The following is a 15,285-nucleotide window of genomic DNA, read 5'->3' on the forward strand; positions in this document are numbered from 1 at the left end:
GAAGAAAGGGACACTAGCTACACTAGGACTTACAGGGTGATAAGTCAGGTACTCGGAATTACACGAAAGAGGGGCGAAGGGACAAGAAGCTCAGGAGTGCCACATTGTTGCCCTGTGTGCTGAGGTAACAGTATCAGGGAGGGACCCTAAGTGAGGGAAGCCCTGGACTGAAGGCAAAAAAGGAGCTTTATTCCCAGGAACCCAGAGCCAAGCCTGTAACTGGCCATGGTAGCTGGATAGGTGTACCCTTGTTGTTAAAAGACCTTAAGTGGAAGGGAAGATTGCTATTTTAGGCGGACCTCGGAGTACTGGTGGGGCGGGAGTTTAAGAGAGTCCTGCTCTTCGACACAGAGAAATAAAAAGCAACAGGGGGAATCTGAGAGTCAGAGGAGGGGTCCGTCGCACATGTGCATTCAGATGCACATATATATATCCACATAGCTATGTGTAGCCATGTGTCGTTAAGATCTGGTTTCAGTGGAAATCTTGCAGAATGAAAGCCCCAAATATCTAAAAGACTTTCTCCTTCCCTACAAAACCTCTCAGGTGTTGAGATCAGCAGAGGGGCCCTCTTGGTAGTGCCTCCACCCTCAAAGGCTTGCAGGGAGCGGTGGCCCGGAAAAGGGCCTTCTCTGAGGTGGCCCCTAAGCTGTGGACCTCCCTGCCCACAGGGAGGTGCGTCTGGCACCTTCATTGTACAGCTTCCAATGAATTTCTGAAGATGCACTGCTTTGCCCTGGCTTTTCACACTGCGGCCCTCCAGATGTTTTGGCCTACAACTCCCATGATCCCTAGCTAACAGGACCAGTGGTCAGGGATGATGGGAATTGTAGTCCAAAACATCTGGAGGGCCGAAGTTTGGGGGTGCCTGATCTAGCTCAATCCCTTCCAATGCAGAAATATTATGCCTAACAAGTGGCTCAAACTCACAACTCTGAAACAGGAGCCACGAGTTTGAGCCCCTTGTTAGGCATAATATTCCTGCAAGCGGGGTGGGTTGGCCTGGATGACCCTATAGCCCACTCCAGCTGTAAAATTCTATGATTCTGGTGTGGTTGTTGTTGTTTAAAAAAGTGTGTGTGTTGAAGCAGGGTAACAACACCTGCAAAAAAAGAGAAGTTCAGAACATTGGGAACAGTGGATAGGATTTTTCAAAGATGCCACTCACTCACTCTCCCCTCCAATGCACTAGAAAAGGAACCTCACCAAAAATTTGGCACAGCATTACTTATTCTTTAAACTAATTTGCTCTACAAGTGCAATTAGCAGGCAATATACATGTGAGTAATATTAAAGTACAGCTAAAACACATTTTTGTATGTAGAAGTTCAGAGAACCTAATGGGTCTTCTAGCTGAAATGCAAAAACTGTCGTCGTCGTCCCCCCCCCCCCAACCTTGCAAAAAACTGCTCCCGAATTCAAATTCATGTGCCGGAGAAAACACTTAATCTGACACTTAATTCACAAATGTTACTTCTGGATCCCAAGTTTCTCCCAGAGTCCAGTGATTCCAGAGCTAATAATGATAAATCGGCAAATTCAACTTTTAGAACTAGCTTTGACATAAGACACATAGTTATGCCGAGGTAAATTTAGAATGGCATTGAACTACTGTACTGTGTTGAGCACCAGAGAAATCAAAGGTAAGTAAGGAGAACTGGATTCTTCCTATAAACTATTACATCACATCTAAAACTTGTTTTATGAAGTAATTCTTGGTAATAAATCAATCATATTCAGCTAAATAGACTGTATAACCATAGGAACAATGAAGTTCAAACAATGCGGCTGTTTCTTTTTTCAATTACATTAAATATGTACAGTGTTATCACAGGCATCTAAAACTGGCTTTTCAAAGAGGGGTGCCTCACGCTTTCCCTCTTAGATATCTGTTTAGAAAAGACAGTAGAAATAGAAGAGGATTTCACTTCCAGGTCACTGGCACAAACTGACAGTGGTTCCAATTAAGTCAATAGGTGATTGCCACTAGTTTAGATGGCCTGAAAAAGAGATTAGGCAAACTGATGCATTTTGAGTCCGGCTATTAGCCACAATAGTCCAATGGTACCTCCATGTTCAGAGGCAGTAGTATATCTCAAAAATGCAAAGTTCTTGGAAACAGAAGAGGAAGGGCTGCTGCATCTGGGTCACTGCTGGTGGAAACAGAAAACTGGAAAACATGGACACACCAGTGCAGTGTAGTGGTTAAGAGTGCTGGAGTATGACCTAGGAGACCACGGTTCGAATCCGCGATCAGCCATGAAGCTCCCTGGGCGACCTTGGGTCAGTTACTGCCTCTCGGCCTGACCTCCCTCGCAGGGCTGTTGTGAGGATGAAACAGGGATAAAGAGAGCATGTATGCCCCCCTGAGCTCCTTGGAGGAAAGGCAGGATAAAAATGTGATAGGTAGGTAGATAAATAAATAAATAAATATTGGGCCCAATCCAGCAGGTATAGTGATTCATTGATCACATGCTGCCAAGGCAAGTCAGTTCCCTTATGGCTGAATAAGTGAAGACAATGCAACTAAAAGTGCTATTCTGAATTTTCAATTATTGTCAGTCATAAAATGCATCATTTGCAAATCATGCTTTGCCTACATTACCATAAGTGGACTTCAGGATTCTCCCCAACACACTGCTGTATTCTATTCATTCCCTTGAAGCACAGAACAGTTTTCTTTCAAAAAGTCAATGAGCATGTAAGGGAGTATTCTCAAATCTGCCACAAATCAGGATAGTGCCCAATTCCAGCAGTAGAGATTAAGCTCCTCATACTTTAGCAGAACTTCACTGCAAATTAGAAGGGCTTATCAAAATCACCTCCATTGCTCAGCATTTTCTTCTTCCAGTCCTAAGCCCTCTTGGGAATTCAGTCAGCTAACACAAACATTGGAGATCTTATGGCTTGAGCTCCAAGCTGCAATCTCTGCAACCAGCTTCTCGGGGGCGCTACGTCAGTTTCTTCATTCTGCGGTTTTGTTTGTCAATATTCATGGTGGCTCGATCCACAGAAGAAGTGATGCCATCAAGGGCTTCGTCCTGCCTTTCCAGTTCTGTCTCCGTTTCCAAGGCCAGGCTCTTGAGTTTGCGGAGAATCTGTTCAAAAAAGACACCAAGATGAATTTATCAGCAACACTTAGTCAAAGGCTTTGCCAGCAATTAGCACTTTCCCCCAAAATACCCTGCAAAATCTTTCAGACTCTTTACTGTGGGGTGAGGATAGAAAAAATACATTGTTGGAAGAGACCTAGAACTCATCTAAAATCCCAAATAATATATTCCTCTGATTAATTGATAAGAGGGCTGTCTTCCACCATGGAGGGAGTGGATGTATGCATGTGAAACCAATCTGTTGATTAATTTCACATGCATACAGCATAGATAGAAGGATCAATATCAGAAGACTGACAAGACAAGGTTCTTCTAGTCCCAAACCCCTATTATTTCAATGTATGACACATACAATATATGGTGCTCAATTTCAATTATTTGTGATAGGCACTGATGGAGTATCTTCACAACATTGCTTTCCAGAAAAAATGGCTCGTTTTTGAACACGTGTGCAGGTATGCAGGCACTCTCTCACATAAACTCACACACGGTTTTATTGTTGCTTGTACCCAGGCATCAATAACACACATTTCAACCTGAACAGATGGTATTAAAAATTATTAGTAAGTGAATTTCCTATGTATTCTTACTCCAAAGTAACTACAACTGTGTACAGTGAGGTTTACTTCCAGTCAAGTGTGCATATGATTTCCACCTCAGTAGCTAAAACATCAATTCTATTTGTTCTGTCTTAATACCTTTTCCATCTGCACTGTAATGACCAACTGAGGCACAGGCAGCATCAGTAAAATAAAAAGGGAGTATAATAAAAAAACACCATTCTTTTTCCAGCAGAGAATCTGACAACAGCTGGATTAAATCCTCCTCTTTCAGCAGCTTTCCAGCTAGAGCTGCTTTGTGTGAGAATGAGGTTTGACTCTGAGGTTGGGCCAGGTTGGGGGAGAGAGAAAGAGATGGCTATTTTGGTGGAGTAAAATGATGACAAGATGTCTGGTCATTGAAGCCTGGGCTCAACCGGCTTCCTAAAAGATTCAATGCCCTTTTTAAAAAAATCAAACTCTAATTTGGACAGAGGGATTACAAATCAAAACTGAAAACCTCATTTTACTGTACCGGTACAACATGATAGCATGTATTGGGTAATCAGCTCCCCAAAATCTGATAATCTGTCATTAACCAAGGAAACTCTGTTATGTAAACCAGCTAATTATAGACATTCAAGAAGTGTCCCCATTTAACCCCAAAACAGCATGATCCAGTTAAAAAGCCTTTCAGGGAAAAAACGGCTGAGCAGCTTCCTTTTCCATAGCACTGAACTGCATGCAGCTATTTCTTAGCACAACACTTTGTGCACTTGCCCAAAGGCAATTCATTCCCACTCTCTCAGTATCCATCTATACGGTCATGGAGTAAACCATGGTATGGCCTGGGTTGTCAACATGTGAATTGCTCTATCAACAGCTGCACACATGGGCACCAGAATGAGTTTCTACATTCTAGCAGGAGAGGACAGTACCTATCAACACATCATATGTCCTGTGCATCCCATTCCCTCATTTCTTGGAATTTCATTGCCTCTGGTAAAGGAAAAACTCTCAGCAGGAAGACACCTAATGGGTTTTGGATTGCTACTTTTCAGTGATCCACCTCTAACTGGATGAAAATGGAGATGTGCCCTCTCTCAGCTACTCACACCTGTTCACTGGCCCTTCCTCCAATGACAGACCAAGGTAACATTCCCTATAAATATTATAGGACTTCTCCGCTAAGGCAACTAGAGCCAACTGTTGGAAGTTTGGGTGCAACTCAGCTTGCATAAAAGGGGTTTAGAAATAGAGTGGAAAGCTAACCTTTTCTCTGACATCATTTCGCCATTGGCATCTGGTTGGCCATTGTAAAAACAGGATGCTGGAATAGATGGGCCATTGGCCTGATCCAGCAGGCTCTTCTCATGAGCCCTGGAAAGTCTTAGTCAAGCCCTAGATAGCCACATTTCTCTGGAAACTTGCATTCTTTCAACAAACCCCAATCCTTCTCCTGTATCTCATGAGCCTCAGCCAGAATTGCACTGAATTATTGTAAGCTTAGGGTAGATCGGCCAACCAAGTATGTGGCACTGACTCAAAGTACTACCACCCTTTCTGCTCTAGCTGAATACAGCTCGAGTTCAAAATCTAACAAGCTTTTACTGTCGTAAGTAAAGGCTGCATTTTGCATGCAGGTCCAGCACATGAAGAAGCAACAAAATTCCTCAGGCTAAACGTCCTACCTCACAGGGGATTCTGCTTGCTTTGTGCCAGAATCCTTCCTTGCGGCTGTGGGGGAGAAACTCTTCACATGGGTTCTAAGGAGAGGGAGGCTCTGTTTTGTTGGCAGGGAGGGAGGGAATGTGTAACCAGAGTACAGGAGGCTGGGCAATTATGAGCCAGGAGGTCAAGAAGCAGGAATGTCAGGCAGATAAGAGGCAGAGGCAGTGTATGTGGTAGCTGTGAGCTGGAGGCCAGATTAGTTTGAACTAACTATGTTTTTTAATACAGCTCGCATTCCATTTTGGTATGCATTTTTATGCTGAGTAATTCTGATTTGAAATACTGTAAGCAAGTATTTACACTTTCCTTCCCTCCTGCTCCTATGTTAGAACTAGTCAGATCCTGGCTGGGCAATACAAACCACTTAACCACCTCCCTTCTAGATATTTACTCCATGCTCCACAAACCACACAGCAAGAAAGGAGGGAGTCCCTAGTTGAAAAACTTGGGCTGCCCACCCTGCTATCAGCCTGAACTGACGCTGACGTACCTGTTTGAGTTCCTGAGTTTCAGACTCTGAAACCACCTGCTGTTGCTTCTGTATCTGAGCCTGCTGGCTTCCTCCTGCTCCTCGCGAGGAGGAGGGTGTTGGTCCAGCTTGCACTATGTTTCCTATCAGTCCTGTTGCTGCAAGAAGAAGATGGCAGGTTTGAATCCAGAAAAACAACAGCACCTGATATGTTTTATTTGGAAAGATCCAAAGCTTTCTATTCATTAGGGTAAGCATTTCACATACCATGGACACAACTGTACATTGATATAAATGTAGGCTACCCAAAACAGCAACCCTATATTGAGCCCATACCCCACACCCCCTCCATCATGTGAAGGACTTTCTACCCTGTGAGATTTTTGATGGACACTTCCTTGCTCAGGCTCCATATCACCAGCTGATGCCATTGTGGCAGAAAAATTCTCAGAACCATGATGTCAAAGTCAGCTGTTCCTCAAAGCGGGAGATCTTGACACGGGGATTACATTAACACATTTGTGTGCTAAAGAACAGGCAGATCTACAGACTTGCAAAGGACTGTGCGCCTTTCAACCAGCGTATTCTTGCTTAAAGAGGTAGTGGGGGGAAGACAGCAACATAGTGACACCTGCAGGATAAAATATGCTATTAACTGCAAACGAGACTTCATGTAGCAGATGGAACTGGGTGCAGCGAGGTGGGGGTGGGAATCAAGACTTGCTAAATATGGGGGTTACTCCCTCCATACAAGAGCTTCCCATAAGGCTTCAGAGTTCACCACTGTTGAAAAGGGAATACTGGATGAGAGGCCTTCCATCTGCTGCAGAAATATAGTTTTCATGTCCTGAGGTGGCAACGGCCTGCAATTGCTTGCTTGGGAAAAACTTATTCGTGGGTTTTCCTGTAGGGCAGCGTGCACTAAAGGAAAATCCACAAGGCTTCCTGCAAAGGCAGAGATCACCTTCTGATTTACCACTCGCCGTGCATATTAGGCAAGCTCACTGGGTGAACTTGCATTCTAAGAGGTGGGTTGTGACTGGGCTGGGGGGAAGAGGCCAGGGGTGAACAACTAGCAGGGATGGGATAACATGGGTGGATCTGAATAACTAGATGAAGGTTTAATGGGCAACATGCACAAATAATGCATGTGGGCGACACCACTGTGCTCACTTATAACTTCCAAGCTAATGTCCACATGCTATAAGCCTTTGCCATAGGTGGATAGGACTTGGAGTACATGAACAAGCCCAGAGTACGAGATCCTGTAGGGGAGATGGGCACTCCCCTTTCTGGAGAAAGGGAAACAGGAAGGGGGGTTGCAACTTCCATCCTGGCACAAATCCCACAGAACAGCCCCCTCCCCTCTCATGCCCAAGACTCCTCCTCCTCTTGGGGTTTGGCAAAGGAGGCCCAAGATGTCTGCAGCCTATAGCAACTCTGAACTTCCCTCACTCTATTATTTGGAAAGCTTCATTAACTTTTCTCTTAACGTCAGTGCTGATGCCCTTTTACTCCTCTCCCTCAGTGTTGATTAACCCGCAGGGTGCAGATCCTCTGAAAACCACTTGCAAAGGCAGTCAGCTAGCCAACCTCAGAACAAAAATGTAAGCCAGATGATATTGGGACTCCCGGAGTGAGTCCACATGGTAGCACGCAGGTGGCGACTCCTGAAACAGCAAGCCACCTGTGGTTTATTTAAAGCGCTGGCTCCTATCATGGCATCTGATACCAGCTAAATGTGGCAATTTAAGGGCATTATTTGCAACACAGTTAGTTGCAGGTGCTTAGCACCAGGAGTATCTCATTCTTGAAATGCTCTGAGGAACACACACCCCCAACCTGTGGTCCTTGCTGGAAGGGAGGAGGACAACACATTTCAGAGGAAGCTGCCACTGCCATATAGCATCCTCCACCACCCCGACAGCTGTGGGGCAACGGGCCAGAAAGTACGTCGGAAGCTGAAGCTCGCTCTTGGTTTCGAAGGACTCATGCCAAAACGTCTGGCCCTGTGACAGAGCCTGCTCCACTGCTCTGGATTGTGTTACTTAATGTAAAAGGCAGACACAAAAGCTAAAGCTAAAAATAAAAGCTTCTAAATCCCCGCAGGAGTAATTACTGCAAACTCTTAATCCCCTGGAATTATTTGGTTATCGCAGCATTAGCTCCTGAGCTGGGACCCAGGCAGATCTGCTACAAGAGAACCATTCATACCGGTATAAATTTAAACTTTGTCTGAAATCATCAGCTTGTGCCCAGTGAATCAAACTCCTGGTACAGGTGTAACACTGTAATTTCCACAGTAACACACTGGCTGAAACTTGTTTCTGTGTGTGCTAGGGATGTTCTGCAACTTCCCCTTTCAACCTTCCCCTCTCCCAAAACTTTAGCTGCTTGGTATACACTGCTTTATAAGAATAAGTTCAGGATGGGAAGCAAGCACACTGACGATGACCCAAGTGCAGGGAAATATGGCAAATGCAGGGCAGCACTATACTCCGGCAACTGTGAATTCTGCTGGAGCTCTGGTTTAGTTAGGGTAGATGGTGATCTCACATTCTGAGTTGCTGAGTTGAGACTCAACACAGATCCATCTAAGACGCTGCTCTCCACATAAAATTCATTCATTCCATCAAATTTGTTATACCTTCCTAATAAGAGGTGGCAAGTTTTTTCTAAGGCAGACAGTGGGCCCAAGTTGGAAGAAGACATATACTCAAATTTTGTTCAGTGTGGCTCCTACAAGGCTGAGGAGGAAGAAGCTAACACTATATATGCAAACTTGCCAATACCGTTGGCAGGCATTTCAGACCTGCTTTTTTTTGTAAGGGATACACAAACATTTGAGATGTACCTGTGAACTTACAATGTGCACATGCTGAAAACTTGTTTCTGACAATGTACAGTGGTACCTTGAGTTAAGAACTTAATTCGTTCTGGAGGTCCATTCTTAACCTGAAACTGTTCTTAACCTGAGGTACCACTTTAGCTAATTTCTGTTCTCATCCTGAAGCAAAGTTCTTAACCTGAGGTACTATTTCTGGGTTAGCAGAGTCTGTAACCTGAAGCGTCTGTAACCCGAGGTACCACTGTACATGTTTCAGGGAACTGGAAGCGCTGTAGCTCCCTGCCATGTGTATATACAGTAGACAATATGCATATACTTTTCCCAGTATGTACAGAAGCAACAAGTTAAGGAAGATGCTGAATCTGACAAATGATTGATATCCTCAAATGTTAAGAATCCCAAAGGGCCTCAAAACTTTTATTTGAGGCTATATTATATCAGAATTATAACAATACGATGGTTTTTAATTCCTTCCACTTGCCTCATTTCCTCAAGCTCTGCACCTATCATCAATAGTTTTGATTTATTTTCACAAACATGAGAGCAACAAGGGGAGGCTCCACAAATCTCATGGAGCAGGCCTGGGAAGAACCTCTGGTCAGGACTATGGGAGAGGCTGCACGTAGCAGGAGCAGACAACCATCAGCTTAATGAACTGGCAGCCTGATTCAATACACGGTGCCTTCATACGAAAAGTGTCCTCACAATACAAAGCGCTCGCAGCAAAATTAACTACCCTGAGCAATATGGGGCACACCTTCCTCCAGGATCTCTAGGTTAGTGCCTCTCAATAATTATTCAGTTCTAGGGAATTCTCCCTTGGAATAAAGGCTGACCTAATGCCCTAGGAAGCCACAGTGTGGTGCAGTGGGAAGGAGGGGTTTGAATCTCAAAGAGTCAAGGTCAATTCATCCTTGGTCATGAAGCTCACTGGGTGACATTTGGCAAGTCATTCTCTCTAGTTTGGTGTTCGTGTACACATATTGTCCTATTGGTATCTCTGGCAAAATCTAATTCGTGCTTACAAATTAGAGCGCGTTTGCATAAAAAGGTCCCCGCTTCAACCTACAGCATCTTCAGGAAGAGCTGGGAAAGACTGGTGTCTGAGCTAGCTGGATCAATAAGCTGACTTGGTATAAGGCCAGCCCCAGCCCCGCCCGCCCCCCCAAGCAAGCAGACACCAGGATTCTGGAAGGAAGGAAGACAATGAACCATAGCACCCAACTATCCTCATCAAATCAAGTTTTGACAAAGCCAATGTGTTTCAGCTCAGGTGCAATTCTCCTTTCTGGGAACTGTTCCGTGAAAGTGTCTGCCACTTCCAACAAGAAACCTATGGCTCAAATGCCCTGGGATATTCCCAGACACAAGGCTTTTTAAAAAGCCGAAAATACTTTTGAGATATTTCCTTGACGATTTTGCTCACTGCAGTTTAAAGCAGGTTGCAACAAACAGATTGTGCCATTGGCCCGAGGAAGACTGGACTTGAAACAGAACCATCAATGACTTTTTTATATTAGACAGTTGAAGGATAGACATACGTGGCTCTTACTATTAATAATAGTAATAATGACAAGCTGTGTTGCAGGTTAGGGCAAAAAGAAGGACCTCAGCTTCCAGAGGTTTAAGATTACTGGTTTAAAATGCCAGAGAAGATCGAATGATAGCAATTTGCACCTAAAATTGTGGGCCTCTTGAATCTGACAGCTGAACAAGTCACTTTGGTAAAACGAAGTGCTCTTTCAGAGATTATGTTCAGCTAAGAGACAAGTGAACACAATTCATGCTATTCACAGTTTGATCTCAGCCCACCATTCTGGAACTGCAATCTGAAACAGACAATAGCTAGTTACAAAGCAGCAATAGTATGCCCACGCGTCACTTCATACAGGGACTCTGCAAGAAGTCTCTGAATTGCCTTGATCTGTGAATAAAACAGACACATCTACTTGCTTCCTCTCTGCTCTACCACTTTAGGAAAATTAATTTTTTTGTTTATGTAAAAAGAGATGGGGAAGAGCAAACACTGGCAGGTAAGGTGTGGTGGTAGACTACCATCTAGTGGCAGTGCAACGCCAATGGCAAAATAATATAGAGAATGAAAGAACAAGCAAGATGACTGGAGCAGCTTCTGGGGGAATTGCAAAAAGTCAAAATTTCCACCACCTCTTGCTTTCTGTTATTGATGTTTCCTACTTAACAGTAAAAACACTTTTTGGTTGGTGTGTAAAAAATAAAAAATAAAACTGACTGAAATATAGAAGTACAGTGTAGCAACGAGGAGAGAGCTAAGATCCGGACCACAAAAGAAGTTCTTTATGTAACAGCAGTTGTCACATCAGGAACTAAGCACCAATTTGCCAGGATGTAGCTCAGTGCTTAAAAAACCAGCAGGTTGTTTTTCCTCTGAGTTGTTAACGCTGACATTTTACCGCCAGGTGCCTGGGAGTTATTTCCTTTAAAATTAATAAGCTTTTCCAAGCACTGGACCTCAGCGACTGGTGAACAAGAGAACGTTTTAATCCCTGCTGAAATCTAATTTTAGCATGGAGCACAACGGAGCACAGCTTCTTAACAGATTGGCTTGTGATTGCATTGTATGTTTTAGAGTGCTGGAAAATTCTCTTTAAACAAAGTATTTGCAAAACCAGATTCATCCCACCTGCTTAAGGAAGAAACTCACAACCAAAGACCAAGATGCACAGGGTCTTCAACAATAAAACTCAAATGCTGTGCTTAATTGTTCAAAACAGCCTACTCACAGTTTCAAAATTTGGAATTTCCATACAATAATTTAGACAGAAAATGATGGAAATGACAAAAAGAAAAAAAACACCCAGGAATTTCACAGAAAGATGTGTTGCATTTTGGTAATAGAAGGCTGGAGATATAGATTCCGTCCGGTCTTTTGTGTGCTGTGGAATGGGCTTTCATCACCCCTGTTTGGAGGTAGCAGCTAAAATGGGTCTATATGTAAGGCTATCTGTAAGGCTTAGCAACCTCCAGTTTAAGCAAACTATGAAAGAAGCACATTCATTCAGTGAGATTCCTCCAAGACTATTTCAATAATGTCTCAGTGGTCCTCTCTTGCATCTACAACTGTACTGCAGAACTACCAGAAGAATATTATTTGCATGTGCTAAGAAGGAGAAAACATTTGGGAACTAACAATCAGCAAATCCCTAGTCCAAATTCTACTGCAGCCACAAACTCATCAGCAGTTGCTGATATTAATGCAAGCCTGTCTTAATGCATTGTTGTAAGAATTACTGAGATGATGTATTTGAGGTGCTCTGAATACTCTTAAAATCCTCTGAAAATGCCATGTATTATTATTGCTAATACGTGTTCTCAATAAATGTACTAAATTTATTTAAGAGATAGTTAGTTCTGTTGATTAATATGCAGGATTAGTGATCATCTTCCTTCTGCCCTTTACCTGCTTGCCAAATGGAAGTGCCAACGTCTTCCTGATGAGTCCTCCTTGTCCCAGAAAATGCCAAAGCATCTTCCATGAACTGTATTTTCTTACTGAACTGCATCTCTAAGATGGGGATGGCTTCTGGCATCTTTGCTGACAGCAGCCGATAGCTGATGTCTGGTTTCCCAATGAACCTCTGGCGGACGCTTATTTCATATGGTGTATGAACTTTGACATCGTCAACATCCTTCTTGTCAAACCAGTGAAGGAGTTGAGAGTTGGAATCGCTGATCTCCAGGCCAGAAGCCAGGAGGGCGAGTTTGCCTGGCTTGACGTTGGAATCTGTCCTTTCAGTGATAATAACTGGGATTCGCAATATTACTCCATCCTTGTTTCCAGAATCAGAAACGGCAGGGATTTCCTTTGGCTTTACGTTTAATGGCCCCTTCAACAGTTTGCTACCAAATGGCCACCAAGCAGGAGATTCCAGTTCTGACAATAACCTAACAGGAAGAAACATATTGCATGATCAGAAACAGAAGCTATATTGGCATCTCACACACTTTTCATGTATATTGCAGGCCTGAAATCAAAGATCAGTATGTGAAATTCAGTTGGCAATCTTCCCCCTCTAATGCCCTGCCTAAATCAAAGAGCACCAAACATTTTTGCCTGCCTGTTCTGTACAGTGGGGGTGGGGAAATGCAATATGCCCATGAGAAGGCTGCATCTCCTTTGAGCTCTGAAGACTGCAGTTTGTTTTTAGTTAGCGTCAGGGGGACTCCCTACAGGGAGCCTTCCCCCATAATCCTGACCAGCACTTCGCACAGCGAGAGAGAGAGCAGCGGGTCAGGCGGGGGGAATGAGGAGTGGAGTGGAATGGAGGAGGGAAGGCTCAGCGATGTATCAGAGCCCCTGCACTGCCCTAGCCAACAAGTGGAAGAGGGAACACAGCCGCTTTCGGTGCCCGAATTGAGGCGCGTGCCCAAACGCAGGTTTAGGGGGCGGCGTTTCGGGGTCCCCCAGCTATTATGCTGGCCCCAGAGCAGAAGGGCGCCATTGCCAGATTCTGTGAGTGACTAGGAGGTCATGTTTTCTGCTATCTCTGCACTGTAAATACCGGTAGTATGCACAATAAAACCCTTAAAGACAGAACGGACTGGAGCGTCTTTACTCGGGAGTAGCCGCAACAATCACCTGACAGTTAGCTTTTAGTCTCTAGTCATTAGCCAGATTAAGTTTTTATATATTTAATCTTACAGTAGTACCTTAGTACTCAAACGGCTTGGCTCCTGAACAAATCAGCTCCTGAATGCCGCAAACCCAGAAGTGTTTTGCTTTCAGAACGTTTTTCAAAAGCCGAATGTCCGATGCAACTTCTGCGGCTTCCAATTGAGTGCAGCTAATTGGAAGCCGCGCCTTGGTTTTTAAACAGTTTCAGGAGTCGAACAGACTCCCAGAATGGATTAAGTTTGAGAACCAAGGTACCAATGTATTTTAAAACTTCTTGGGAGGTTTTGAAACTTTCAAGGACAACTGGTGAAGTAGAACAGCTCTGTGAGCAAGTGAAGGTATCCTCCTCTGACTTGGAGAAGGCGAGCAACACCAAGCAATAAGCCAACACCTAATTTTCTGAGTTGCTTTAACATTCATATCTGAGTTCTGTATGGTTTCCCAGGATTCTTTGTGAGGTTTTCCCTTTACCCACATCTAATCTCTCACCCTTCCTTTCGTCTTTCCCTCAACTCTCCTTGTTCTGGGCCTTTCTCCTATCCAGTTTTTCAGCTCTGTTTCCCTACCTCTCTCCCCGCCAAACAGCAACTGTTGTCCTTAGGCCTTGGGACAAGTTTTCTCCCAAGCTAACTTTTATGACAAATGTCTCTTGGGGATACCTTTACTGTGAGAAGTTGGAATGTTTATGAATGCTCCATGACATCACAGGTACTCAGCCAACTGGGGATGGGAGGGTCTATTCACAACAACCCTTGAATGTTCCTGTTATCCTCATTTTACACATGGTGAACCACAGCTAAGAATTATTTGTCAAAAGCCCAAGTTACATCATATTCTAGCAAATGTTCCTGTTTGGAAACTGGTGAGTCAGGCAGCAATTCTGAAGAAGGAAGCTAGCCAAGAAGGTTGAAATGGAGTATTTCTTTAATCTTGAATGATCCAAATGAAACCTGTAGACCCACAGTTAACCTCAAATCGAAATTAAATTAATTAATTTGGAGTTTGGAGATTGCTCAAGAACACAAGGAAATAAAGGTGCAATCACTGTAAAACGTATTAAGCTTCCACTTGACGGAAATTCCAGTTGTTTCCGATTTCAAAAGCCAATTAAATATCTCACCAGGGGGAGAACTTTTTTTAAAAAATCCACAAAGGTAGGAAGTCAATTCAGTGGGTAGCTCTTCTGTGTCTAACAAAATAGTTCTCAAACTACTACCAAAGAAATGCATCAACACAATTCTGCTTTTGTTATAGATATGTCTGCAAGTATTATTTTCTCTGACTCAGAAACCCTTTCCTTGCGTCCTCCCAGCCTAAACCCTGGCAAACAGACTCAGAATGGCCCCTTGTGGTATGATTGTGGAATTACTCCTGAAAGGTTACTCAGCTTCCACTTCACTGAGGTAACATACAAGCTATTTTTAGATTGGCACTTTTGCAAGACATCATCCAGGTGAGACTCTGGCCTGTTATGAATACCTATCCTTCCTCTGGAAGCTAACACCATCCAGTGAAAGCACTCTGGATCTGGCCAGTCCTTTGGTTCAATTGCCAACCCAGCCGACTCCTGAAATGGACTTGGGCAAGTAACTTTTCTCCACTGCTAAGTTTTTATTCCTTTAATTAAAAACAGAATGCCTAGTTCCACGAGCACAATAGAGCTGTGGGCTTGTTTCTCCAATAATAGCTTGCCTACACCATGTGACAAATTGCTTTTGAAACCGAGAGGCATTTTAAAAATAGTTTGTAATATGATACAGTATAGCCATCAACTAATGGGGGTCGGTAAACACACAAAGAGAAACAAAAGCAAAAAAAGTAAATTCCAAGTGTTTGTGTAAGTTCTAAAAAAGTGAGCCTAAAATAGGTCTCAATCATGGGCCAAGCTGATATGTTGGCTCTCTCTTGTCTGGTTAAGTACATATTCAGCT

General features: G+C 43.6%; 1 protein-coding gene across 6 annotated transcripts in view; it reads right to left on the reverse strand.

Moving 5' to 3' along the window:
- Nucleotides 1-1,070: 1,070 nt before the first annotated feature.
- The window catches only part of SNAP47 (synaptosome associated protein 47), a 29,124-nt gene continuing 14,909 nt past the window's right edge, over nt 1,071-15,285 (reverse strand). For 5 of the 6 annotated variants that reach the window (XM_088654318.1, XM_035128813.3, XM_035128811.3 and 2 more), the window contains 3 exons: nt 12,140-12,624; nt 5,874-6,010; nt 2,534-3,098 (listed from right to left, as the gene is read on the reverse strand). In XM_088654318.1, the coding sequence (XP_088510444.1) occupies nt 2,952-3,098; nt 5,874-6,010; nt 12,140-12,624 (769 nt within the window). In that variant the 3' untranslated portion in view covers nt 2,534-2,951. Of the gene's footprint in view, nt 3,099-5,873; nt 6,011-12,139; nt 12,625-15,285 lie in introns of all 6 variants that reach the window. The other variant, XM_035128812.3, reaches the window with a different exon arrangement.

The sequence above is a fragment of the Zootoca vivipara genome, chromosome 11, assembly GCF_965207765.1.
Source record: "Zootoca vivipara chromosome 11, rZooViv2.hap1.1, whole genome shotgun sequence".
Classification (NCBI taxonomy): Eukaryota; Metazoa; Chordata; class Lepidosauria; order Squamata; family Lacertidae; genus Zootoca; species Zootoca vivipara.